Source organism: Juglans microcarpa x Juglans regia, chromosome 1S, assembly GCF_004785595.1.
Source record: "Juglans microcarpa x Juglans regia isolate MS1-56 chromosome 1S, Jm3101_v1.0, whole genome shotgun sequence".
NCBI classification, from domain to species: domain Eukaryota; kingdom Viridiplantae; phylum Streptophyta; class Magnoliopsida; order Fagales; family Juglandaceae; genus Juglans; species Juglans microcarpa x Juglans regia.
In genome coordinates this window covers 24,672,821-24,698,541 of record NC_054595.1, presented here as the reverse complement: position 1 = coordinate 24,698,541, position 25,721 = coordinate 24,672,821, and the positions used below count along the sequence as shown (strand labels likewise).

Sequence of the window (25,721 nt, the reverse complement as noted above, 5' to 3'; positions counted from 1 at the left end):
TTTATTTTTTTGTTCAGCCTTGGTAATTGTCTTTTAAATTTCATGGCTAGTCTACATTTTACCATAACCCTTTATCTCTTTGGTCATTGCAGAATTTTGGTTTTGATGGTAAACTGGTGGTAAATTATGCTTGTTCCATGGCGTGGGGCTAACGGTGATGGGTGCTGTTGTAAAATTGTTCATGTAGTAAGTATATTTGCGGAAGCACTCAATGTCACTTTCTCTGATTTCTCCTTGATCTGCAAGCTAGGTCGTAAGGAAGATAATATTGTTCAGATAACCCACTCTCCTTTTTGCTAAGATTTGCAGGTAGATTGAAGGTGATATTTGGAAATGAAAAGTGGAACTGAATTTAAATTCATTATGATTTGATTTGGACAAGATTTGTGCCTAATATGTGGGTATGAAAAGGATGTACTTCCCATTGATTGCTGAATAAATTTTGATGCATAACCAATGTTACAGTACCTTGTTAATTCTTACCTCCACTTTTCCTTTGGAATCTTGAGATTGTCGCTCCATGCCATCCTTTCAGAGACTTTTACTTGGTCCCAATTTGTTCTCATTTGGAAAAGAAGAATTTTGTAATGATAGCAAAATGGTTGGGTGAGCATCCTTGCTTGGTGATTCGGTATCAGCATAAGATGCATAGAAATAGAAATCATGCGATTGCATTTCAAAGCTGCCCTTAAAATAGAAATCATGTGCAATCAATTTGAGTAATTATGTTTAAGTTGCAGCCTCTTTTATACTACAGCGTCAAAATCTAAATTTCACCGCAGCTGTTATTTTGTGTGTTGATATGTTAATTTGTCATCATTCTGAAGAACATCTCATGGTTGTTTCATTAAGATTTGTGTTCCTGTAGAAAGCATCACGATGGAAACTGCAGATCATAAGTTCGGAAGATTTGATTGTCAATTGGTGAAGTTGAAGCTTTGATTAGGCTGGAAACCAAATTGATATTCAATATAAAACAAAAGATGGGTGCAAGGCCCCGCTGTTGGAGGAAATGAAATTGGCCAGGGAAACTCATTTTTGGAGAATCTGCACAAAACTTCAGAAGGTCATGAGCTTAAAGAATTAATTTGGGCAGGCGAGGCAACTTGTGTTGAAAGACAGTTGATACTCTGTTTTGGAAATTAATCCAGCAGCAGTACAATTGCCAGAAAAAGGATTCAACTTAATCATCATTCGGATACATTTATCACTGATTACGTACTTATCCGTGAAACTTTTTTCTTACTCAGGCAGGGGACTCAAAGCTTTTATGCGGGAGAATATGATTTGCTGGCTCTTGCATTCAATGTAATTAAGAATTATAGATTCACACGTTTAATCTTGGCCGCTCAAGAACTTAAAACTCACCAATTTTCTAACTTTTTCTTTTGCCAGAAGTCAGTTATTTGTTGCGCTAATGAAAAGGACTTGGTTTGATCTGATTTAATTTATAGAAGAATTTAATTTCAAGCAACCTAGATTGTATTCTGCAGTTGTAAGAAAAAAAGATGGTTTTTTTTTTTTTTAATAGGAAAAGACTTCATAAGGCTAGTTGGACCTCTGTATATATGAGGGGATTCCCCACAAATCAGATGAACTATCCATAGGCTCTCTACAAGCTCTCTACACAGAAGGTCCCTACGCCAAACTCCACTACAACTCCGAAGGATCTTCCCTAAATTCTCCTATTGTTTTGTGAGATATGTGAAGCTATCAGAGACTATAAAAACATCAATTATAGTGAATTTTACCCCCAAACAACTCATGGTTGTAGGCATTACGCCGAACTACATAAATTTCTACATCTCTCTTTATTTACTTTTATTCACTTATTTATTATTTATATTATGAATAACGCAACGAGCACCGTATCAAAGCCTGAATCATCCTGTGGGTTAGAGATTAGTATTAGACTAATATAATTTATATATTCTAATACTATAATATAGTTATAGTAGTTTATATAGTTATTAACGTATTTATATGTAGTATTATAGTATTAGTATTAGACTATAGTATAGTATAGTATAATATTAGTATTAGTATTAGTTTAGTATAGTATAGTATAATTTAATATTGTATGGTTTAGTATATTATTATATGATAGTATTATATAGTATAGTATAGTATAATATAGCTTAGTATAGTATAACAAGTATAGTATATTAATTAATTAAGGTATTTTTTTAGTACATAGTAATATATTATGTAGTCGTATACAAATATTATAGTTTACTACTAAACTATAATATTAGTAGTAGAGTCGTGCTAGATCCACGAAGGGTGTAGCACAACTAACTCTACCGATAAGGCAAAATGATTTCTTTATTTTAAGTTTTATTTTTTTTACAATTTTTTTTTTTTTATATCTTTAAACCAAAAAATGTGTCGGTAGACACCATCGGGTCCCAAGTCTCGGTGGTTTAGCTTTATGGACAATGCTAGAGTGCACATCAAATTTGCACTCCAAAACTAGTGCAAATGACTTTTTTTATTTTTATTTTTATTTTGTTTAAGTATTTTTTAAACATCTTTAACCATTAAGAAAAAATAAAAATATATATAAATTCACTAATAGTCACTTATTTAACTATTAAGAAAAATAAAAAAAATAAAAAAATATGAGTGGGCACATTTGGTATACATATTTGAGAGTCATACAAGGTACCATTTGAACGATAAATATTGGCCTTCGAACAGTACCTCGTATGAAACATCGGTCAAACGTTTTATTTTAACATTTGAACAGTACCATTCAAACGTATGATTTACATTCGAATGGTATAACAGATATAAACAATGTCTGAACTTCCCGATTGATTGCATTCTCTCTCTCTCTCTCTCTCTAAACCCTCCTTGTATGGCGTCGAACGCTCCTCCTGCCTTTGATCCGCCATCGTCACTGCCACCATCAAATACCACTTCCAGTCAAGAGATATACAACTTAATAATGTTTAGTAGGTTTATTCCGTGTTAATTTCATTGGTTTTTAATAGAAAATAGGAAAATGAATAGTTTTCATTGATATACATCATAGGTGGCTGGAAAACACAAGGTCGGGATGCCTCTATGTGTATTATTTGTGAAAGAACGAAAGGAATCGATGGATTCCTTCTGTTTCAATGGCCACTGATTTAACTCAGTTATTGTTGAGCTCGATCCAGAAATCATTCCAACGATGGTTTATTTGTTCAAACAAGTGTGACTCATGTCTCAAACAGTTGAGTGACCGATCGAAAGCGTTCAAACACATATGTTTAACTTTCGGACGCTTTTATGCTTTCAATAATGTTTGAACGGTTTTAAAATTCTAGTCAGATTTTTATTTTGATCTGATGTGTTTAAATGTTTAAAAAATATTATTTTATTAAGAATTATAAATACTGTTTTATTAAGATGATGTCATTAGTGTAGTACTTTAGGGTTTTAGTCGTGATGATGCATGCGGACCATATATGTAGCTAGCGAGCTAGCTGATAGGATAATAATTAAGCTTTTGAAAAGTCTCGACATATTGTCGGTCGCTTGGGATTGGAACCAGTGTTTTAAATTTTGTATCGGCCTTCTGGCTTGTACAGATACTATATCCGTTTTGTTCCGACTAAAATACTAGCCATACCGATCTCAATTTCAGCCTGTACCGGCTAATATTTCGGCCTGTGTTTTTTTTTTCTTTATTTTTTCAAACTATAAGCATATTTTTTAACCCTAAATTCAGACTAGACTATTTATAATTTATATATATATATATGTATTTATATATAATTTATTTATATATCGACTATCCCGAAACGTTATCCCGAAACGCTATCTCGAAACGGTACCGATATCGAAATATTTTGTTTCAGTGCCTTGACCAGTATGGTATCCGGTACGGTATCCGGTACGGTATTCAAAACATTGATTGGAATTTCAAAAGAAGCGTTTGTTTTGCATGGGGAAGGAAACTTTGGTTTGGTTTGGATTGAGATTTCATTATTATTTATAAATTTTAATTTATAAATCTTATTATTATTTATAAAACAAAGTCTTTTTATAAGTAAGTTTACTTACTAAATCGCATACCAATTTTGATATGTAAGTAGGAGTGAATTCGATTTAGTCCAGTCGGTCCCGATGAGATTTTGAAGATCGAAGCGAACCTATTTAGTCTAGGATTTTTTCACCCTGGACCAGATCGAATAGGCATAATGATCGGTTTGGTTCTGTCCGATCCAGTCGGATTGTTCGCTCTGGCCTAATTATTTTTTTATATATTTTTTTAAAAATAAGATAATAAAAAAATTTATTTAAAATACTAAATTAAAATTAAGTAAATTATTAATGTAGATTATGTAACTAACTTAATAAAAAAATTTATATGGTCAATGATAATAAATTAGATAAAAATTACATTATAAATTATACAATTATTATATAAATAATATATATTTTTTAATTAGGTCCGGTCTGGTTCGGGGTGGGAAACCCCTAAACCGGGACCGGACCGAACCTACTTCGGTCCTCTATTTCTTGGACCGGTCCGGACCGATAGGCTAACACCCCTACATATAAGGCATTTGTTTAACGAAACGGTGCGACTTGAAGACGGAAATTATTTTCGTGAGATAGAGCACTTTCTTCTTTTCTCAAAATTTTTCTTCGTTTATTTTTTTTTTCAATAAAAAAACCATGTAAGTGTCGGTACGCGATTTAGTGCGCGAGCTCACTTGTTATACCTAGCAAAGCTCTATTTACAAATCATTTCAACTCATTTAATCTCATATCTGAATCCAAACGGAACCTTAATTTGGAAACTTGTGAATCGAAGTATATAGAATAATTTAGCAAATTGTGAATCCAGAATAATCATATTTGAAAATTTTTATACTACACACTATTCAAGAAATATATATATGCGCGTGTGTAATATATTTGTTCCAATATTTTCTTGTGAGTATAAAGTTGAGATTCATGTATATTTTTCAGTTAGATTATTGGTTGGATTTTCAAATTAAAAAAAATAAATAAAACGGGGCATGCAAACTAGTCTAATCAAGTCGACTTAATTATTTAGGTAATTAATCATTTTCTTCATTTTAAGTGATTCTTAGGGTTAGAAGTTCATGATCCGCAACATTGTTCACCTGATCCAACCAGAAATTCAACTTTTCGACCCGACTCAAGAATGGCACAATTCCAAGTAACTACTCTCGATCCAAACATGCATGGCCGAATTGTCAACCCGAACCTATTCCTATTTGGGACAAACCATAATCATCCATTTTGTATTTAACGTAGATTTCGTTGCAAACCCAATTAATATTTTAGACCAATAGCTCAATGCATCATGTAAGATACATACATATGTTGGTCATCATTATCTTTGTCATATAATTTCTGCATATAAATGGTAAAACTAAATGATGGCGCCATAACCACACCACCCTACAGAAACAACTCCAACCTGCCACAAAACTACCACTATGGTTTGTCTCTTTTGATCTCGGTACTGTTGTATATACATTTTCTTTAAGAATATTGCCTTGATAAACAAGTAAACGTTGACCTAACATCAGGATTTTCCTCGGAGCCATGCAATGTACGTACCATTAGAAACAAAGAGCAGTACTCCAAGCTGTACGCGGTACGTCTCAGACTCAGTCAGAGACTCAGAGCAGCCATAATTAGTTGAAAATCCTCCGAGCCATGCAGTTCTCAGTTCTGTTTCTTTAGAAACCAAGAGGGCATGACGATCAAGTAAAATATTGGTGAACAATGGTGTTTATCACAGGTACCTAGTAATGCTACCACCCTCATTATTGTTATTGTTTTCAAAACAAGATAGCTCCGAGAAATCCATGTTCATCAGAAAATCTGATAGAAAACTTTTGTCAATCTTGATCAATATCCACCGTGAAGTTGGACAGATTATTGTCTTCCAAATTGTATTTTGGAAAATCAACTGTGTCGTGATTCTCATCATGAACTAAGGAGGAACTTTCAACGACGACTGGATTGGTCATGTCAAGCTGCTGTTGATGGTGATCATGAGGTTTGATCTGTGGTCCTAAGGTACTCGTCAGTATAAACTTCGGTGCACCTTGTTGCCCTTGTACGTATCACAGTAAAGGGGCTTTGCATTATTGAGCTTCCTTCTGGAAAGACCTATCTACTTGGCTGTTTCGGAAACACGTTAGCCAGAGGAATTAATAGGGAGGGCCTACGACTTTATGCGACCTAGAAATCAGTATCCGATATTAAAAGGCATGTTTGGATTTTTAAAAGTATTTTTAAATTTTGTTAATATTAATTAAATGATTTAAGTAAAGTTGAATAAAAATATATTTAAAAAAATTATATTAGAATTTGTGAAAATAAAAAAATAAAAAAAATTATTTAAATATAATTTTTTTAAAAATTCATAACAATTGTATATATTTTTATGTTTTATTTTGAAATTTGTAAAAATTGAATTGATTTGAGAAGTGTTATAGCTACCAAAAAGATTTTACAAAAAGAAATTGATAAATTGACATGATTTTATATAATATATTAGATCTATTTTATAATAAAAATAAATTTATAATTTGATATATTATATCAAGTCATATTAATTTATAAATTTACTGTTGTGAAATTTTTTATAGTTTAAATATTTCTCTATTAACTTTTGTGCTTCAATCATTATTAAATAATAATTAAATAAAAAAGTTTAAAAATCTAAACTGAAAACTTTTCTAGTATAGGGACTAGTTTGCAATAACTTATACTTCAACCCCCATATATGAATATAACAATTTTTGATTAAAACTATCCGTACTAGTTGATGCAATTATGATTGCTGGCCAAGCTTCGCAAATACAAACATGAAACAACGTTGATTTGACTTGACGAAGCACTTCCCTTTTGAGTTTATATTAATTACGATAAAGTTTCAAACTTTTGGAGTGATCTGATTTCAACGGAAGAGATGTACGTACTGGGGGAAAAACAATTTTTGGATTTTTTCGGGATAATCACAATCTTTCGGATTTATGTAGATGATAATTAGATGGCGTAGTTTGTGGTATATAGTAGAGTTATGAGATAATATGCTTATTCCTTGCATGTTTCTCTGTTAAATTCATTGTCTGCAATTCTCCCAAACAATAATAGTACATGCCAATAAATTTTGGAAAATGATTTACTCATAATATTTTATATAACACATTATACAATAATGTGTTAAATAAGAGGTATTTTTATAAAACATCTTATAAAACTAACATAATTTTACAAAAATACTACTCATTTAACACATTATTGTATAATGTGTTGTACAAAATATTGTGGGTATATAATTTTATAGAAACCAATTTGTATATTTTTCTCATTAAAAGCTAATTTAGAGCATCCCATGCAATGGTTTATTTAAACTTATATCTATTTTAACTAACCCACTAAAACATAATTACTTTTTAGTGACGGTCCCCAAACTGTCACTAAAAAATATTTTTTATGACGGTTTTTTTTTTTAAAAACCGTCATTAAAGACAGATGAGTTTTTATTTTTTTTATTTTTTTATTTTTTATTTTTATTTTACGTTCGAATGTCACATATACGTTCGAATACTGTGGCTACCTAAGTGCGAACGTGAAATATTTTGGCGTCAAAGTTCGAACGTTAATGGTAAATTTAAATTAAATATGACTCTAATTTAAAAATAATGTGATTTTTATAGTGCATAATTTGTGAACAAGTCTAAAAAATTGTAATATATATTTATATACACACAATTTGTAAAATATAATTATATATTTATATGTATAAATATATTTATGTTTATATATATAAATATATACGTATATATACATATATAAATATATATTTATATTTGTATATATTTGAAGTGTAGAGATTTAATATTAAAGTTGAAAAATCTAACATTAAAAAAGATTGAGAATTGAAATTAAAAAAGAATAGATATATTAAATAATATTATTTCTTACATATATTAAAAGTAAATATAAAATATGATAGAATTTCGTAAACAACACTCATGTGAACGCGTTGTTCACGAAATTCATACTCCGTATCTCCTCAGTCAAGCTATCAGCCTTTTCGTTGAGGATACATACACGATGGGTTATCTCGGTGATAAACTCCTCTACAACCATGATCTGTCAATCGATATGTGCTGTCAATTGTGAGATCATCACATCAACCCAAGCAGGCCGTGCATCTCCCGCAAATGTACTCGTCGGCTGCTGACTACTACTCCCTACACCAGGCCCGGGCTGCGTTGAAGGAGCTAGATCCGTTACAGGGGTGGCTGACGTCGAGGATACCCCTTCGCCTGTCAAAAGCTACGTCGATGTGTGCTTATGTCGAGGAGCTCATCTAATCTGTGACTCGCTCATTCGGCTGAAGTGGCACTCTCCGAGCAAGTAATAGCCAGCTAATGATGACACCGTATGGGAGGTTGTTAGTGGAGATGATGCTCGTCTCATAACGGATCCTCTAAATATGCATAGTGGCAAATCGATGGGATCTCCACGTGCCATTCGTATAAAAAATTATGCCCGAGTTCGACTAAATGTGGTCTTATGTACCACATCATCTAGGTTTGTTGCAACAATAAGCTGCAACATGCAGAAGAAATGTAGCATATGTATTTGGTTGAAGGCGTTCTTCCTCTCGATCTACGTGCGGTCTCTTCTGGTAAGGATGTACAAATCCTTGTCTTGGTCATCATCCCGAGCCTCACAGTCAGTACCCTCAACCTCTGACCGGTCTGCATCTCTGGCATCATCTAGATGATGCAGAAGTGCCTACATCTACATTGAGTGTGCCGTGTGCAGATGTAGATGTGCAAACGACGGCTGTGTCATTAGTCTAAGAGTCAGCTGTAGTCGATGTCTCAACTACTCGAAGAATTCCGAGTAGCTAGGCGATCACATCCGATGAAATCTCAAAAGACACACCGCGTACAGTCACAATGTGAGAGGATGCATTCTGAGACATGGAGCACATCCCATATAGAACTCTCAAACAATTGAGGGGTATACATTCCCCATTAATGTGAAGATATTTTCCCAACCTCTACTGATGAACATATATCTGAGGTTCGTCTGTTCCCAACTGAGCTCGTCGAACTCATTGATTAGGATCGCTCGCTCCACTCTAACAGTACGAGCCTCAATCTGAGCAGCGCCCTCAGTGGCTCCTTCCCTCCCCCGTTTCCAAATATGCAAAGGATCAGCCATATCCTGAAAATAGAAAAGGAAAAGAAAAATATTAGTACTATTGATGCATCATTTGTATTAATTCTAAACTGCTATGTATTAATGTTCGAACATAATATAACATATGTTCGAACGTTTTATCCAAAGAAAGATACACGTTCTTCAGATAAAAATTATACTAACGTTCGGACATAATATAATATACACGTTCGAATGTTAAGGGCATAATAGATAAGAATTTTAAAATGTGTTACGTTCGAATGTTATGCCTTCCAGTTCAACCGTATGGTTTTTACATTCGAACGTATGGTTTTTATGTTCAAACGTATGTTTTTTAGTTTGAATGTATACTTTTATGTTTGCACATATGTTTTTTTACGTTCGAACGTAAATTATTGACTTTTGCCATGTGGAAGGCAAAACGATGGATAAATTAAAAAGTTGTACGTTCAAACATTAACATTAAATGTTTGAATGTAAATGCGCCAAAAAGTAATGTTCGAATGTAGAAAAGATACGTCGAACGTGGAAGGATTATGTAATTGTAACGTCATACGTTCGAACGTCCTGTCAAAACGTTCGAATGTTTCAACGCAGAATGGTTGAGTCGACTCAGCCATTCTTGAAAATCACATACCATGGGTCTAAGTGGGCAAATGCCACCATAGAAATGAAGTATACACTTCAAGAAACTTTTCGAAGGTGATCATTTGACCACTGGTAATCCGTGGTGGCCGAGAAATGGAGTTGAAAATCTGACTACCACTAACGTTCAATTTACACAAAATCCTACTAAGTTTTTTTTTACAAAAAAAAAAAAAAATTATGTAAGAGGACAAAAGATGGATGCCTACCTTTTTTTTATGGTTGTGGTGGGGTATGACGGCGGAGGCGACGGTTTGACGGTAGCGTGCAACGGTGGAGAGATAACGGCTTAGTTTCGAGAATGACGTTTCTCATTTCAGTTTTGGGCTTACATACACGAAACGTTCGAATGTCATTCTGAGTCATGTTTGAACGTTTGGCGATTTAATTCCCAAAAATATATTAGCAATATATATTATAATGTATACTATAACATATTCCGAATGTAATATAATATTATTTTATAATATATATAGTATATAGTATATATATAGTGTGACACCCCGTATTTTAGTGTATTTTAATTGAAGGGTTATTTTTATTAATTTAAATATCGATTCTCTTGTTTTAAGTTTATCGGATTTTTCGTTGGTTTATTTTTATGATTTTTAAGTTGTGAAATTGATTTTGATATTCTTTCTTAATATTAATTATTGTTATGCATTTAAATTACTCTTTATTTTAAATTAGTTTATTGTTGGATTTAATTATTTTGTTTTTATTTAATCACTACTTTTAAATTATTTTATTTAACTTGCTGTTTTGAAATCCTTTTCATTGGATCATTTTTGTGACCCAAGATGTGAGGATTGGACATCATTTCTTTCTCTCACTTTTTCTTTTTCGTCTTTTTCTTTTCTTCTTCTTTTCTTTTTCTTTTTTCTTCATTTCTTTATAATTGCATAATTGCATACATGTTCATGTGTATATTTGAAAATTGAGTTTTCATGTGAGAAATGATTTTTGGGTGTGTGTGTATCACGACCCCAAGTCGAGATGGGTCATTATCTTGGTAGAGCTTCTCTGGTCACTCGAGAGCAGAATATACTGAGTGACGTCCCCTAAGTTGTCGCTGGGTGACAAGGAGATGGTAACGCTCTCGTGCTAACTCCGTGGCCCTCAACTAGCGGAGCTAGAAGATGCTTGGCCACGAACATGCTGGGTGGGGAACTGGACATCGCTCGTTACAAAGTCACTTGTATTGTCGTTACCCGTGGTGTGATGAAGGGAGCCAGTGTATACAGATGATTCCTAGGGGAGATCATGGTGCATACAGTTAAAATGGATATTAGACTATTTTCTGGGAAAATGACGGTTTTTGATAAATGGGTATTGGGCCATTTTCTGGAAAAATAATGGATTATTGATTTGAGCCATTTTCTGGAAAAATGGCAGGAAAATGTTTTATGGAAATATTTCGGGCCAAAAATGGGATTTTGGCGTGCGTAGGAAAATATTTATTTTCAGGAAAAATGTTGTTTTGGGTCTAATGCATATTTCATCATATGCATGTAGAATTGTTGGTTGCATTAATGCATTTTTATTCTCGAGGGTTGTTTGGATTATTACTTACCTGCGGTACCGTTTTATGATATAGCAGATTTTGATGCAGATGATGCTGAGGTTGAGCCTGACGATTTGGCTCCCCAGAGGAGTGATATAGGATCACTTGTTTATGTATTTGGACTCTATATTATATTTTTCGGGATAACTATATAACTCTTTTTAAATGTTTTACTTATATAAATTTGTATTAAACAATTCTGGTATTTAGTCGAATTACTTAAATTATTCGCTGATTTGTTCATTGTAGACTGTTGCATGTACATACACTTGACACTATCGTTGGGATGCGTGACCGTATTGTCATCATCCGGGCGTCTCGATTCTCGAGTTTCCGTACGTGGGGTCGGGGGCGCCATAGTTGGTATCAAAACAGTTCGGCTCTGGGTAAAACCACATGTCCCTTAGGTGAGGTACCAGAAATATTTTTAAAGTTGCAAATTGAAATTATTTATTTTAAAGTATGACATATTATGGGTTTATTTCTATTTCATTCTACGTTGTATTATTTTATTTTACCTTATTTTATTTTTGTTGTTGCCTTTGGTTGTGTTTGATTTTGTCCGGAGTTTTAAGTAGGGTTAAAGGTTACTCTATGACAGGAAGATGGTAAGACCAAAAAAGCCAACCAATGAGCCCGAGGATGAATTATCGAGAGGCGATGGGAATTACACCATGGCAAGGGCGTTAAATCGGATGACGGAGTTCCTCCAACAGAATTTTCGGTCGCCGCAAGGAGATCCGAATAGAGCGGTTCACGCCGGGTGCACCTACGAGCGCTTCCTAGCGCATAGGACCCTTGCCTTTACTGTGAAGAGCATCCACTTTGGGCTGGAAGGTGGATTGAAGATCACAAAAGGACATTCGAAGTTTGTGGTTGCACGGAGGCCCAGATGGTGTTGTATGGGAGTTACCTGCTGCAAGGCGAAGCGGCAAACTGGTGGCAGACTAAGCGGCAACTCCTAGAGATGGAGTTGGGATCTTTTACAGCTGTGTCTTGGCAGAGCTTCAAGAAAGAGTTCGACGACCATTTCTTTCCTGTTTTTGTGAGACGATAGAAGGCACGGGAATTCAATAACTTGGTCCAAGGAGATATGGCAGTTGAGTAGTATGCCCAAAAATTTTTGGAGCTCGGGCAGTTTGCTATCCACCTCATTGACACTAAGGAGATGAGAGCCGAGTGTTTTTAGGAGGGTATGTGATATGAGATACGCAGACAAATAGCTTGTCACCATATTTCAAATTTTCAGAGGTTGGTTGATATGGCCACAATTGTGGAGCATGAGAATAGTTTTGCGGTAGGCTCTCCTCGAGGTCAGAAGAGGCGGAGTTTTGTTGGTGAATGAAGTAGTTCTGGGTCGCCACAAAAGTTTGTGCAGAGGACTGGAGCCCGATCGCAGGCAGCCTCCGGTGTTCGTGTAGGAGGCCAAACTCCAGTATGTAATAGGTGTAACAGAGCCCACGAGGGAGACTACGGTCAGAGGGGAATCCAGTGTTTCAGATGTGGCCAGCCGGGGCACTTTGCTCGTGAGTATCCTAACCAAGTTCAAGGAGGTCGACGTAGTGGTAGGAACAACCAGAGGCAGTCGGTGCAAGCTCGGGTTTATGCTGTGACTCCCGGAGATGTTGATTACGAGGTTCCAGAGACACAGGATGCCGGGGTGATTACTGGTATGCATTTAGTTTAATCTTTGGATTTGATGTTTGGCGTGGTTGATTTTTTTGAATTTCATTGGTGTTTGTGTTTGCCTCAGGTAAAGTTCATCTGTAAAATTTTTATGCCTGTACCTTATTTGACTCTGAGGCATCTCAATCATGTGTCTACCACTTTCACACGGATGTGCAATCTAGTCACGAAGCCTTTATCGCAATCTTTAGTAGTGACTTTCCTTAATGGTGAGATTGTGTGGTGCTCTAAAATCGATTTAGGCTGTCATTTAGATTTTGGTGGGAGGACACTTGAGGCAGATTTAATTGTGTTCAAGTTGCTTGGATTTGACATTATTTTTGAAATGGATTGGTTGCATCGGTATTCTGCAAACATTAATTGTAGAAGTCAGGTAATTGGTTTTCAACTTTTTGAAGGAGACTACTTGGAATTTGTATGAAGCAAGTTGAAAGCGAGACCAGCAGTTATATCGACAATTCAAGTGAAGAGAGATATAGCTTGTGGCGCAAATGCCTTTTTGGTTCAAGTGGTGTCTACGCCATCTGAGAAGAAGTCTTTAGTGGATATTCCAATTGTGAAAAAATTTCCTGATGTGTTTGTAGATGAGTTGCCCGGGATGCCTCTAGTTCGCGAGTTGAAATTTGTTATTGATTTGGAACCTGGAACAACTCATGTGCATAAGGCTCCCTACCGCATGGCATCGGCTGAGTTAAAAGAGTTGAAAACTCAATTGCAAAAAACTGGTTGATAAGGGATTTATTCAGCCTAGTACTTCGCCTTGGAGAGCACCTGTTTTATTTGTTAAGAAGAAGGATGGTACTCTGAGGATGTGTATAGACTATCAAGAACTTAATAAGGTGACTATCAATAATAACTACCCTCTTCCTCGGATCGATGATTTGTTTGACCAGCTTCAAGGAGCAACTGTTTTCTCGAAGATTGACTTGAGATCGGGGTACTACCAGTTGAGGATAAGAGATAAGGATGTGCCCAAGACTGCTTTTAGGACAAGGTATGGGCATTATGAGTTTAAAGTGATGTCTTTTGGGTTAGCTAATGCCCCTGCCGTCTTTATGGATTTGATGAATCGGGTATTTCGACCTTATTTGGATTCATTTGTAGTGGTGTTCCTTGATGACATTTTGATTTATTCTCAGGATTTGGAAAAGCATACTTATCACCTTCGTTTGGCGCTTGGGAAGTTAAGAGAACATCAGTTGCATGCTAAGCTAAGTAAATGTGAATTTTGGTTGGAAGAAGTCAAGTTTCTTGGACACGTGATTTCCCGAGAGGGAGTGGTCGTAGATCCTAGCAAGGTGGAAGCTGTTTTTTCATGGCCTCGCCCTTCAACAGTGCTTGAGATTCGGAGTTTCTTGGGACTTACCGGGTATTATTAGAGATTTGTGGAAGGATGCTCTCGATTATCCGGACCTCTCACTGCTTTGACTAGGAAGAATACTGAGTTTGTTTGGTCAAACAAATGTGAGAGAAGTTTCCAAGAGTTGAAGAGGAGATTGACAACAACACCTGTTTTGACACTCCCGGAGCCACACAAGCCGTTTGTGGTTTTTAGTGATGCATCCAAATTTGGGTTAGGATGCGTTCTTACGCAGGAGGGATGAGTTGTTGCTTATGAAACTCGTCAATTGAAAATTCATGAGAGGAATTATCCCACACATGATTTGGAATTGGTGGTTATAGTTTTTGCACTTAAGATTTGGTGACATTATTTGTATGGAGAAATCTATGAAGTTTACACTGACCATAAGAGTTTGAAGCATCTGTTTTCTCAGAAGAATTTCAATATGAGACAGAGGCGGTGGTTAGAGTTGATTAGCGACTACCAATGTGAGATCAAGTATCATCCAGGGAAGGCAAATCTAGTCGCTGATGCTTTGAGTAGGAAGTCTCAACTGGTGGACATGGACGAGGCAGATTCATCAGGTTTGGACTCTCTCCTTTGTGGGATGAGAAGACTTCTTATTGAGAGTTCGCAGCAAGAAGAATTGTTATCTTCGGTTTTGGATGTTTGAGTAGTGATTTTGAAGAATCGAAGACTCTCCAAAGAAGGGATCCAAAATTGTTGGGAATTTGGAAGAGAGTTAGAAAGTCTAGAGGACCCTTGCATTATAGTTTGGATAAAGATGGCATTCTTCGGTTTCGAGATCGTAGAGTGATTTTCCGAGATTCAGAATTTAAAGAGCGAATTTTGGTAGAAGCTCATGTGACTCCTTATTCAGTTCATCCTGGAATCACAAAGATGTACCGAGATTTAAAGAGAAATTTCTGTTGGGAAGGGATAAAGATGGATATCGCCATGTTTATTGAGAAATGTGGCACGTGCTGTCAAGTTAAGGCTGAGCATCAAAGACCTGCTGGTAAACTTCAACCTCTTCTTATTCCTGAATGGAAGTGAGATGACATTTCTATAGATTTTGTAGTGGGTTTGCCAAGGACCCCTAGTGGAAAGAACTCGGTTTGGGTGACTGTTGATCGGTTGACCAAGAGTGCCCATTTCTTGCATATCAATAATACCGATTTTTTGGGAAAGCTGACTCGGTTGTATATAAAAAAGATAGTGCATTTGCACGACGTACCCAAGAGTATTGTGTCGGATCAGGACCCACGGTTCACGTCCCATTTTTGGAAGAGTTTGCATGTAGTTTTAGACACTAAGTTGAAGTTTAGTACTGCATATCACCCTCAAACTGACGGTCAATCAGGGCGCACTATTCAGACTTTTGAGGATATGATGCGGGCTTGTGTCATGGAATTTCAGGAGAGTTGGGAAAATCATCTGTTACTAATAGAGTTTGCTTATAATAACAGTTTTTATGCCTCCATTCAGATGGCCTCGTATGAAGCTTTGTATGGAAGGAAATGTAAATTACCATTGTGTTGGGATGAAGTTGGTGAGAGTAAATTAATTGGGTCTAAGATAATTCAAGAAATGAAAGATCAAGTTCGGGTTATAAGTACTAAAATGGCAGAAGCACAAAGTCGTCAAAAGAGTTATGCAGATACAAGGAGAAGAGACTTATCATTTGAAGTAGGTGATTGGTTTTACCTCAAAGTCTCTCCTATGCAAGGCGTTAAGTGCTTTGGTAAGAAGGGAAAGTTTAGTCCGAGGTATGTTGGCCTTTTTCAAATTGTGGAGAAGGTTGGGCTTGTTGCTTATAGGGTTGCATTGCCGGACTATTTTGGAGAAGTTCACGATGTGTTCCATGTGTCGTCATCGAAAAAGAGTTTTGGACAACAAGAACCACGTTTTTTCGACCCTGAACGCATTCAACTTCAGCCTAACCTTACTTATAAAGTTGCCCCGACGCATATTGTGGATTGGAAAGAGCAAAAGTTAAGGTCCAAGACGATATCTTTGGTGAAAGTGTCCATGGGGCGATCCGTTGGCTCAAGATTTCTCTTGGGAGAGACAAGCCGACATGAGGGAGCAATATCCGTACTTGTTTGATTGACCCTGGCGGTATGTTTCTTAAGTCTGCTCTTAGTCGAATCTTATTCCTATCCTAACTTTAATGTTTGAATTTGCCAATTTCGAGGACAAAATTTTATTTAAGGGGAGGAGGATGTGACACCCCGTATTTTAGGGTATTTTAATTGAAGGGTTATTTTTATTAATTTAAATATTGGTTCTCTTGTTTTAAGTTTATTGAATTTTTCATTGGTTTATTTTTATGATTTTTAAGTTGTGAAATTTATTTGATATGTTTGTTATGCATTTAAATTGCTCTTTATTTTAAATTAGTTTATTGTTGGATTTAATTATTTTATTTTTATTTAATCACTACGTTTAAATTATTTTATTTAATTTTCTGTTTTGAAATCATTTTCGTTGGATCATTTTTGTGACCCAAGATGTGAGAATTGGACCTCATTTATTTCCCTCATTTTTTCTTTTTTTTTTTCTTTTTCCTCTTTTTCTTTTCTTCTCTTTTTTTTTTTCCTTCATTTCTTTTTCTCCTCTCTCTCTCTTCCCGTGCACAACACCCTCCCTCTCCCCCCCGTCCTTTATGTCGTCCTCCACAGCACCGCCGTACGCTGCCCATTTCCATTACCACCCTTCCCAACCGTCTTCCCACCGGCCGATGACCTCACCCTTCGTTTTCAGCCCCTCTCGCACCGCCATGAGCCTCCACGCACTGCTTCAAGCCGCAGCACCCATTGAGTTCGCGCGCCACCGTCATGCCACCATTGGCTACTACCTCTTCATCACATCACCGGCGACCCCCTAGTTACCTAACCCACCAATCTTCAGCTCCGATCCACCACCGGTGAAGCCCATTAATCTCCATTTTCGATTTGAGTTTTTTGGACTTCAACTGCCGCCCACGCCGCCACCCACCACGACCATTAGTTTCACCAACATCTCTAAGCCCTTCTCTTCTAATCTCAAGTCTTCGTTTGTTTACGTTCAAAATCTAGCATTTTGAGACCCACGACCTTGTGCATTTTCTCACTAATACATTGCTGTGTCACCACTTCTAGCACCTCCGTGATCTTTCAAAAATTATATTATAGCACTGTAAGTATTTTTTCAAAGAACTTTCGTGATTTAAATATATTTTTGCACTAACTCATTTTTGCTGTGAATTGGTTGGTTGTGTCAGACTGAGTCCGAAGAGTAAGGGGGTCGGTTGGATTGGAAGATGAAGTTGTTTGTGTGACTAGACTATGTTGTGATTTGTTGGTTATTGGATATTGTGTCGTATCATGTACATTGCATAATTGCACGCATGTTCATGTTTGTAAATGAAGACTGAGTTTTCGCATAATTGCATACATGTTCATATATATATTTGAAAACTGGATTTTCATGTGAGAAATGGTTTTTGGGTGCGTGTGTATCATGACCCCAAGCCAAGATGGAGCATTATCTCAATGGAGTTCCTTTAGTCACTCGGGAGCGGAATATACTGAGTGACGTCCCCTGGGTTGTCGCTAGGCGACAATGGGACCGAATGGGATGGTAGCACTCTCGTGCCAACTCCATGGCTCCTCAGCTGGCGGGGGCTAGAGGATGCTTGGCCACAAACGCGCTGGGCGCAGAACTGGGCATCGCTCGTTACGAAGTCACTTGCACGATCGTTACATGTGGTGTGACGAAGGGAGCCAGAGTATGCGAATGATCCCTAGGGGAGATCATGCTGCATACGATTAAAATGGATATTGGACCATTTTTTGGAAAAATGGCAGGAAAATATTTTATGCAAATATTTCGGGCCAAAAATGGGATTTTGGCGCGTTAGAAAATATTCATTTTCAGTGAAAATGTTGTTTTGGGTCTCATGCATATTTCATCATATGCATGCATAATTGTTGGTTGCATTAATGCATTTTTATTCTTGTGGGTTATTTGGATTATTACTTACCCGCGGTACCATTTTATGGTATCGCAGATTTTAATGCAAATGATGCTGAGGTTGAGCCTGAGGATTTTGCTCCGCCAGAGGAGTGATATGAGATCACTCGTTTATGTATTTGGACTTTGTATTATATTTTTCGGGATAACTGTATAATTTTTTTTAAACGTTTTACTTATGTAAATTTGTATTAAACAATTCTGGTACTTAGTCGAATTACTTAAATTATCCGTTGTTTTGTTCATTGTACACTGTTGCATGTACACACACTTGACACTATCGTTGGGATGCATGACCGTGTTATCATCATCTGGGTGTCTCGATTCTCGAGTTTCCGTACGTGGGGGTCGGGGGCGCCACGTACAGAAATATACTAATATATTATAGGGTATAATGTTATAATATATACTATTAGTACTTATTCAAATACTATTAGATATATACTAATACTATATATATAATGGAAAAATGATTCACAGTATAAGTAAATGATTGTATGCATTTATAACAAGACATACAATCATTTTTATAATCTTTTCATAAACCAAATTTTATTGAGTATAAGTTAGAATATTACTAATAGCATTAATATATATTAGTATTGCATATGGTCGGTTATACCGCCTGGTTTACATGTTTTCATGCATATGGCTGGTTATATCGTCTATTATTATTATTATTATTATCATTATCATCATCATATAATTTTAATAGTAGCTATTTATTACCTAGGATTACGTCTTTGATATCAGAGTCATATGCAATTATTTTGTTAAATTATTCTTATATCACATATTGTTGTTACAGGCCAACCAACTGGCCAACTAAAAGGCTGATGGGATCATTACCTTTCAAATGTCATCTCTCCTTCTCAAAATTACTCACCCTCACATCCACTTCTCACATCAGCTTATCTATTATTTCTTTATATTATTTATATATTATATATCATTTATATAAAAAAGTGTATATATTGATAATTTCCTCTAACTTGCACATTTGCAATATCTTTATATCTTTCAAAATTTTTATGATCCCTTATTAATGTGACTAATGTTTCTATCCACACCCTAAATTATAAAAATTGCCTAAATAAAAAAATGTGAAAGCAAAATGAGTATATTATGGTTTGTTTTTCAGTACACATTTGGCTTCTTAAACAATATTGTTGTACGTAGGATACACATACATATATATATATATATACATACACTTCTTCTACGGCCAGTCGGGAATAGCAAATGGTGCACAGTTGGCTAAAAAAAAATTAATTTTGTTTGCCACGTCAAATAAAAAAAAAAAAGAGGAGAAACGCAGGAAGATGAAAACAACAAGCTTCTTCTTCAAGCTACTCATGTCCAAATGTTCAGGAAACACGTTCTGAGTTTGGCCGTGCGGAGAAAGTTTCAAAAATTTGCTTTGCTTGTTGAAAGAAAGTGAGAAAAATACTCGGAATCATCGTCGGTTTGATTATTTTCTTCCGAAATATTCTTCTACCGAAAATCACGGTGTGGGTCTGAAAGCATCGTCGTCTCACGGTGTGGGTGTTCGTCTTCTTCTTCATAGTACTCTACCGGTCTTCGTCTTCTTCTTCTTTACCGTGTGGTAAGAAATCATAGTTTGGATTGTGCTTTGAATGTAATGGACGAATATCCTCTGTTTTGAAGCTATATTTTGAAGCTCTGTTTTGAAGCTTGAAAACATGTCTAAAAATGTATAAAAATGGGTTTCGGTTTCTCAAAACAGAAGCACTAAGTGTTTTTCATTTAGGGAACACAACACAGAAGCACTAAACTAAGTGGGCCTTTTCCGCTCAATGGGCTGCCAATAGGAATCCCCCTCAAGTGTGTTTCTTTCTTTGTTGTTTTCCTCTAGGAGAGTATGACAAGCCAGCACATTAACATCAGAAGAACATGAAGCGTCTTTAACAGGATCTGCACAATCAACTATCATTATCTTATCATGTTCAGATGCTCCTTCCATATTAACATTTGTATCCTCAATACTTTGTTCCTTGATACATCCACCTCTAGATGTGCAGCACTCGGGCTTATTAAAACTTATATCTTCAGAAGTCACAAGTTGCAAGTCTGAATCTACAGTTTTTGTTTTCCCTAAATCAATCATACCGTTAGCTTCGCTTCTGGCCATTTGCTCATCCACTTGAACACAGAGCCTCTCGACAGGTTCCTCATCAATTTCCATCTCCTCATCACCATCATCATCAACATGATGTAATAATTATTAACTTGATGGTGGATAGATATTTCCAACACCATACTAATAATACTAGTATAGTGTTGGAAGCAGAACATGCATGCAATAATTATTAACACTAATAATACTAGAATAAGTTTGAAAAAAAAAATTATTGCATGCATGTTATGGAAGCAAACATGCATGCAATAATTATTAACACTAATAATACTAGTATAGGTTTAAAAAAAAAAAAAAAAGAAATTTGTGCATGCATGTTATGGAAGCAGAACATGCATGCAATAATTATTAACACTAATATTATTAGTATAGGTTTTAAAAAAAAAAATTGTGCATGCATGTTATGGAAGCAAACATGCATGCATAATTATTAACACTAATAATACTAGTATAGGTTTAAAAAAAAAAAAAGAAATTTGTGCATGCATGTTATGGAAGCAGAACATGCATGCAAAAATTATTAACACTAATAATACTAGTATAGGTTTAAAAATAAAAAAAAATTGTGCATGCATGTTATGGAAGCAGAACATGCATGCAATAATTATTAACTTGTTGCTGCCATGGTTGTCTACTTGTCTACATGAAATAATTAGTTGTGGAAGTAAATTAAATGTTTGAATTGTTGCAAAAAGTTTAAAAAAGCCGCTATTTTTCGAAGATTTTGAATTCTTTGAAATTTTTTCCTCCAATAAAAATGGTTGTACAATTTTGTTTAATGCAGCATGTCAGCATGGAAAAAGGGAAAGAAAACTCATCTCTATCAACACATTGTACCTCAAATCCCTCAACTGCGGTATGTTATATGATTCTTAATATTTGTTAGGAGTTTGTCAACCTCCTACTTGCTAATTATCATTATTATTGTTATGTTAGGACATCCCAACAACTGCTCCAAACTTTTCAAATTACATGCACAGTTACAGACCAGGGCCTGCATGGTCATCGGCTTTTATCACATATCCAAATGCATACTAATGTCCAAGCAACATTCATATGGTGATGCAACTTCATTGTTGGTTTTTTTTTTCCTATTTTTTGGAAGTTTAATTGCTTTCTTTTTTAGCAAAATACTGGTTATCCATTTGAATATGGGATGAGACCTCCAACTCTTCCCATAGATACAAGCTCCGATACAACTGAAAGATTCGAAAAGAATACACCCGGGTGTATGGAAACTGAAGCCCCATGTTCCTCCTCTAGAGTTCATGAACAAGGTGAAGAGGATAGGCCAGATTCAGGGAAAACTGGCGATGGCACTGCCGAGACACCTCCGTTAGACCAAATGGATGGTGGTGATATGATTGAGGAGCCAAAAGCGGGGATGGAGTTTGATTCTTTTGAGGAATTAATGAGCTATTATAAACGATATGCTAAGAAATGCGGGTTTGGATCCATGACACAAAGGAGTGAAAGGGATGACGAAGGGAGTGTCAGATATGTCACTCTTGGTTGTACCCGTGGGGGGAAAGCTCTGAATAGGACAATGAATGTCGCCAAACCACGACCGATAGGAAAGACTGACTGTAAGGCAATGATTAATGCCTTAAAAGTTGGGGGAAAGATGCGGTTGACCACAGTTCATAATACCCACAATCACGGGTTGAGTCCACAGAAATCCCGTTTCTTCCGATGTAATCGCGAAGTTAGTGATACTGTAAAAATAGTACTAGATACCAACGACCTAGCTGGCATTCGAATGAACAAGAGTTTCGGATCTCTTGTTGTCGGTGCGGGAGGATTTCAGAACCTCTCATTTTTGGAAAAAGATTGTCGCAATTACATCGATAAGGCAAGACATCTACGACTTGGAGCTGGTAGTGCTGGAGCGCTTCGAGACTATTTTTGAGGATGCAGTACAAGAACCCCTGCTTCTTTGCCTTGATGGATTTAGATGATGATGGGAGGTTAAAGAATGTCTTTTGGGCAGATCCACGCAGTAGGGCAGCTTATCAAGATTTTGGTGATGTGATAACATTTGACACCACGTACTTGACAAACAAATACGGGATGCCCTTTGCTCCCTTTGTTGGTGTAAACCATCATGGGCAGTCGATTCTCTTAGGAGCAGGGTTAATTTCCAGTGAGGACACAGAGACATTTACATGGTTATTTCATACTTGGCTGCAGTGTATAGATGGTATAGCCCCGCCAGCTATTATTACATTCCAAAAACCCGACATAGATTTTGCCTCTAGCATATACTGAAAAAAGTCCTCAAGAGAAGCTTGGCTCCCATCGTGCCTACAAAAGTGGCCTAAAAACTCAGCTGATGAAATTTGTGTATGACAGTCAAACTATTGAAGAGTTTGAAAAATCGTGGGAAGAGTTAATTAGCATGTACAGTTTGCAAGAGAATGTTTGGTTGCAAAGTTTGTACGCTGAGCGCACACATTGGGTACCGGTATTTCTAAAGGAGTATTTTTGGGCTGCATGAGTACAACACAACAGAGCGAAAGTATGAATGCATTTTTCGACGGATATGTTCATGCCAAGACAAACTTGAAGGAGTTTGTCGACCAGTTTGACAATGCATTGAGATAGAAAATCGAGAATGAAATCAGTTTGGACTTCCACTCATTTAGCTTTACAATTCCATGCATATCTAGATCTCCAATCGAGAAGAGATTCTAAGAGTTGTACACGAATGCAAAATTCAGGAAAGTTCAGCAGCAAGTTATGGGTGTGCTCGATATAGATCCATCTTTACTTAGACGGGATGGTTTGAAGAAGACCTACCTAGTAGAAGATGAAATTTGTGTTGAGGAGTTCACGAAACATATTACATATTATGTGGACTTTAATGAGGAAGATTGCGATGTTAAGTGCTCATGTGGGTTATTTCAAATGAAGGGGATACTGTGTAGGCATGTATTGACCATATTGAAATGTAACGGAATAAAGTATTTGCCAGATAGGTACATTTTAAATCGATGGAGGAAGGACATCAAACGGAGATACACATTAATCCAGAGTAACTATGACACAAGAAATCAACGGGAAGATACTAACAGATATTCAAGTCTGTTGAATATTTGTTATCGAATGATTACTCATGCAGCGGGATCAAAAGAGCATACTAAAGATACAACTAAGAAATTATATGCAATGATTGATTTATATCATGGCAACCAAGAACCCCCAAAAATGACCCAAACGGATTCTAATGTTGGTTTAACGACAAAGGATACAACTACAATTGGTAGTTCGCAGCAAGTACTCAATCCACGAGTTGTGCGCGGAAAAGGCAGACCCTCATCTCTAAGAAGAGCATCCAGGATGGAGCAAGAAATGCGAAAGGTTAAAGCGAGGACAAAGAAAGCAAATGCAAAGGAAAAACGTAAAGAGGTTTGATACCTTTAACACCAATAATATTTGTCACATGCATGTTATTTGGGTTGATTTATTTATGCAAATATTGTGCTGATATAGAGTTTTTACTTGTTACTTGACTATTAGTGAGATGACAGAGATACGTCATCTCAAAACACGTGTAGGAATTTATTTGGCCCATCCGAGATAGATCTTGCTACTGAAGGAAACGTGAAAGTATACATATTCTTGTTGCAAAATTGCTGCCTTACTTGGACAAATATTTGCCACATACATGCGTTATAACTTATATTTGTCATGTTATCTATGTATTACTAGACTATTCAACTTAGCTCAACTTTTGACATTAGTGGATTCCAAAATATGGTTGGGAGTCAAGAAAGTGTAATATTTCTAAACTTTTTATATTTTTAATATCACCAAATTGATGTCACATTAATATTTCCTATTTATTCTTTACAGATGCAACTTGGAGTGGATGGATCACAAACTTTGCCTAAATGATATGGTCGAATTCTAATTCCTGGTAAAGCTATTTGTTGAAACTTTATACCTTATGATTCAATTTTGTGGTATATGCATGAAAGGTATACCATGTGATCTCTTGTTTTACTCTAGCACACCTTTAGGCAATTGAATATTCTTGCCTTGAATGTCAAACATTTTTAAAAAATGTGGCAGAAAAGATACTTATTTTGGCTATTAATAGAGCCATATAGCTGGAAGTTATATTTGCACACTCTACACTAGTATTTGATGGTGCAGTCAATCTATTACTCAATACAATGTAAGAAATTAAGAAAATAAGAAAATAAGAAGATCCAAGACCGAATGATGATAATTGCCTTGCATGAGAAAAACTAAGAGAATGATAATACCAGTGAGTACATTACTTCTTATTCTTTTTTTGGACAAAGTGAATATGGTTAAATAGTATTGGAATAGCTAATTGTTAAGACCAACCGTAATTCGCATTTAGTACATTATCTTATTGTTACTTGATTTTGTTAGTTTCTACCTATGAAGACTTGTTATGCACTTTATGAAGTATACAGGTAATGTCAGCTTTTTCCCTCAATAATAAACAAACCTCATATGATGCAATAATACAATGATGAGAGAGAATGAAGTGGTTGCTTACCCCTTTTCCTTCTCTCCAAAATAAAAAATGACAAAATAAAAATAAAAATGCTTGACACGGATGAACTAGTATTAGATGGTGCAGTAAATCCTCATATGATGGAATTTCAATCAACATGCTTTCCACTTGTGTCGCCAAAACATATGCGAAGGCTGATCATGTAGTTTCAATTCGGTGTAGAGTTGTTTGTTGTCTCCTAGTCCAGCTTTGAATACTCTCTTTGGTGGTAGGGTAGTTCAACCTTTGAACTAAGATGCTCCATTACATATATTGTCATTTGGCATGTCTTATATGGACTAAATCAATTGAAAAAAGATACTAGCTGTGAGTTGAAGAAAATTCTTCTTGTCACTTGTGCACATATATTCAAGCATCGATCTTTCTCCATATATACAATTTTCTGTAAACAAGAGTTTTATTGTCTAATTTTTCATTCAAGAAGGTTCTCAATGGTAGCTAATTATTTTTTTTCCCTATAGTTGCAAGTTCACAGCCTAAGATTACAGCCAAGGTCACCAAACATGATGGTTGAACATTTTTGGGATTCCATAGCCGCCCCTGCTCCTAG

At 35.9% G+C, this 25,721-nt stretch overlaps 1 protein-coding gene and 1 long non-coding RNA gene across 2 annotated transcripts; one reads left to right on the top strand and one right to left on the bottom strand.

Moving 5' to 3' along the window:
- Positions 1-298: 298 nt before the first annotated feature.
- LOC121247535 lies at positions 299-17,427 on the bottom strand. The gene is made up of 3 exons (XR_005937253.1): positions 17,417-17,427; positions 4,493-4,495; positions 299-431 (listed from the first exon to the last, which is right to left on the bottom strand). It is a non-coding gene; the product is annotated as an uncharacterized LOC121247535 (long non-coding RNA).
- A 5,103-nt stretch (positions 17,428-22,530) lies between these two features.
- LOC121247449 (protein FAR1-RELATED SEQUENCE 5-like) lies at positions 22,531-24,033 on the top strand. The gene is made up of 2 exons (XM_041145794.1): positions 22,531-22,787; positions 23,340-24,033. The coding sequence occupies exons 1-2, from the start codon at positions 22,531-22,533 to the stop codon at positions 24,031-24,033; spliced, it is 951 nt and encodes a 316-aa protein (XP_041001728.1).
- Positions 24,034-25,721: the final 1,688 nt, after the last annotated feature.

Excerpts from the sequence above, each read along its gene's own strand:
- LOC121247449 (XM_041145794.1), top strand. The coding sequence starts at position 22,531 with ATGCAGTACAAGAACCCCTGCTTCTTTGCCTTGATGGATTTAGATGAT. Across the intron at positions 22,788-23,339 it reads GACACAGAGACATTTACATG|GAAAGTTCAGCAGCAAGTTA; the intron begins GTTATTTCATAC and ends TGCAAAATTCAG.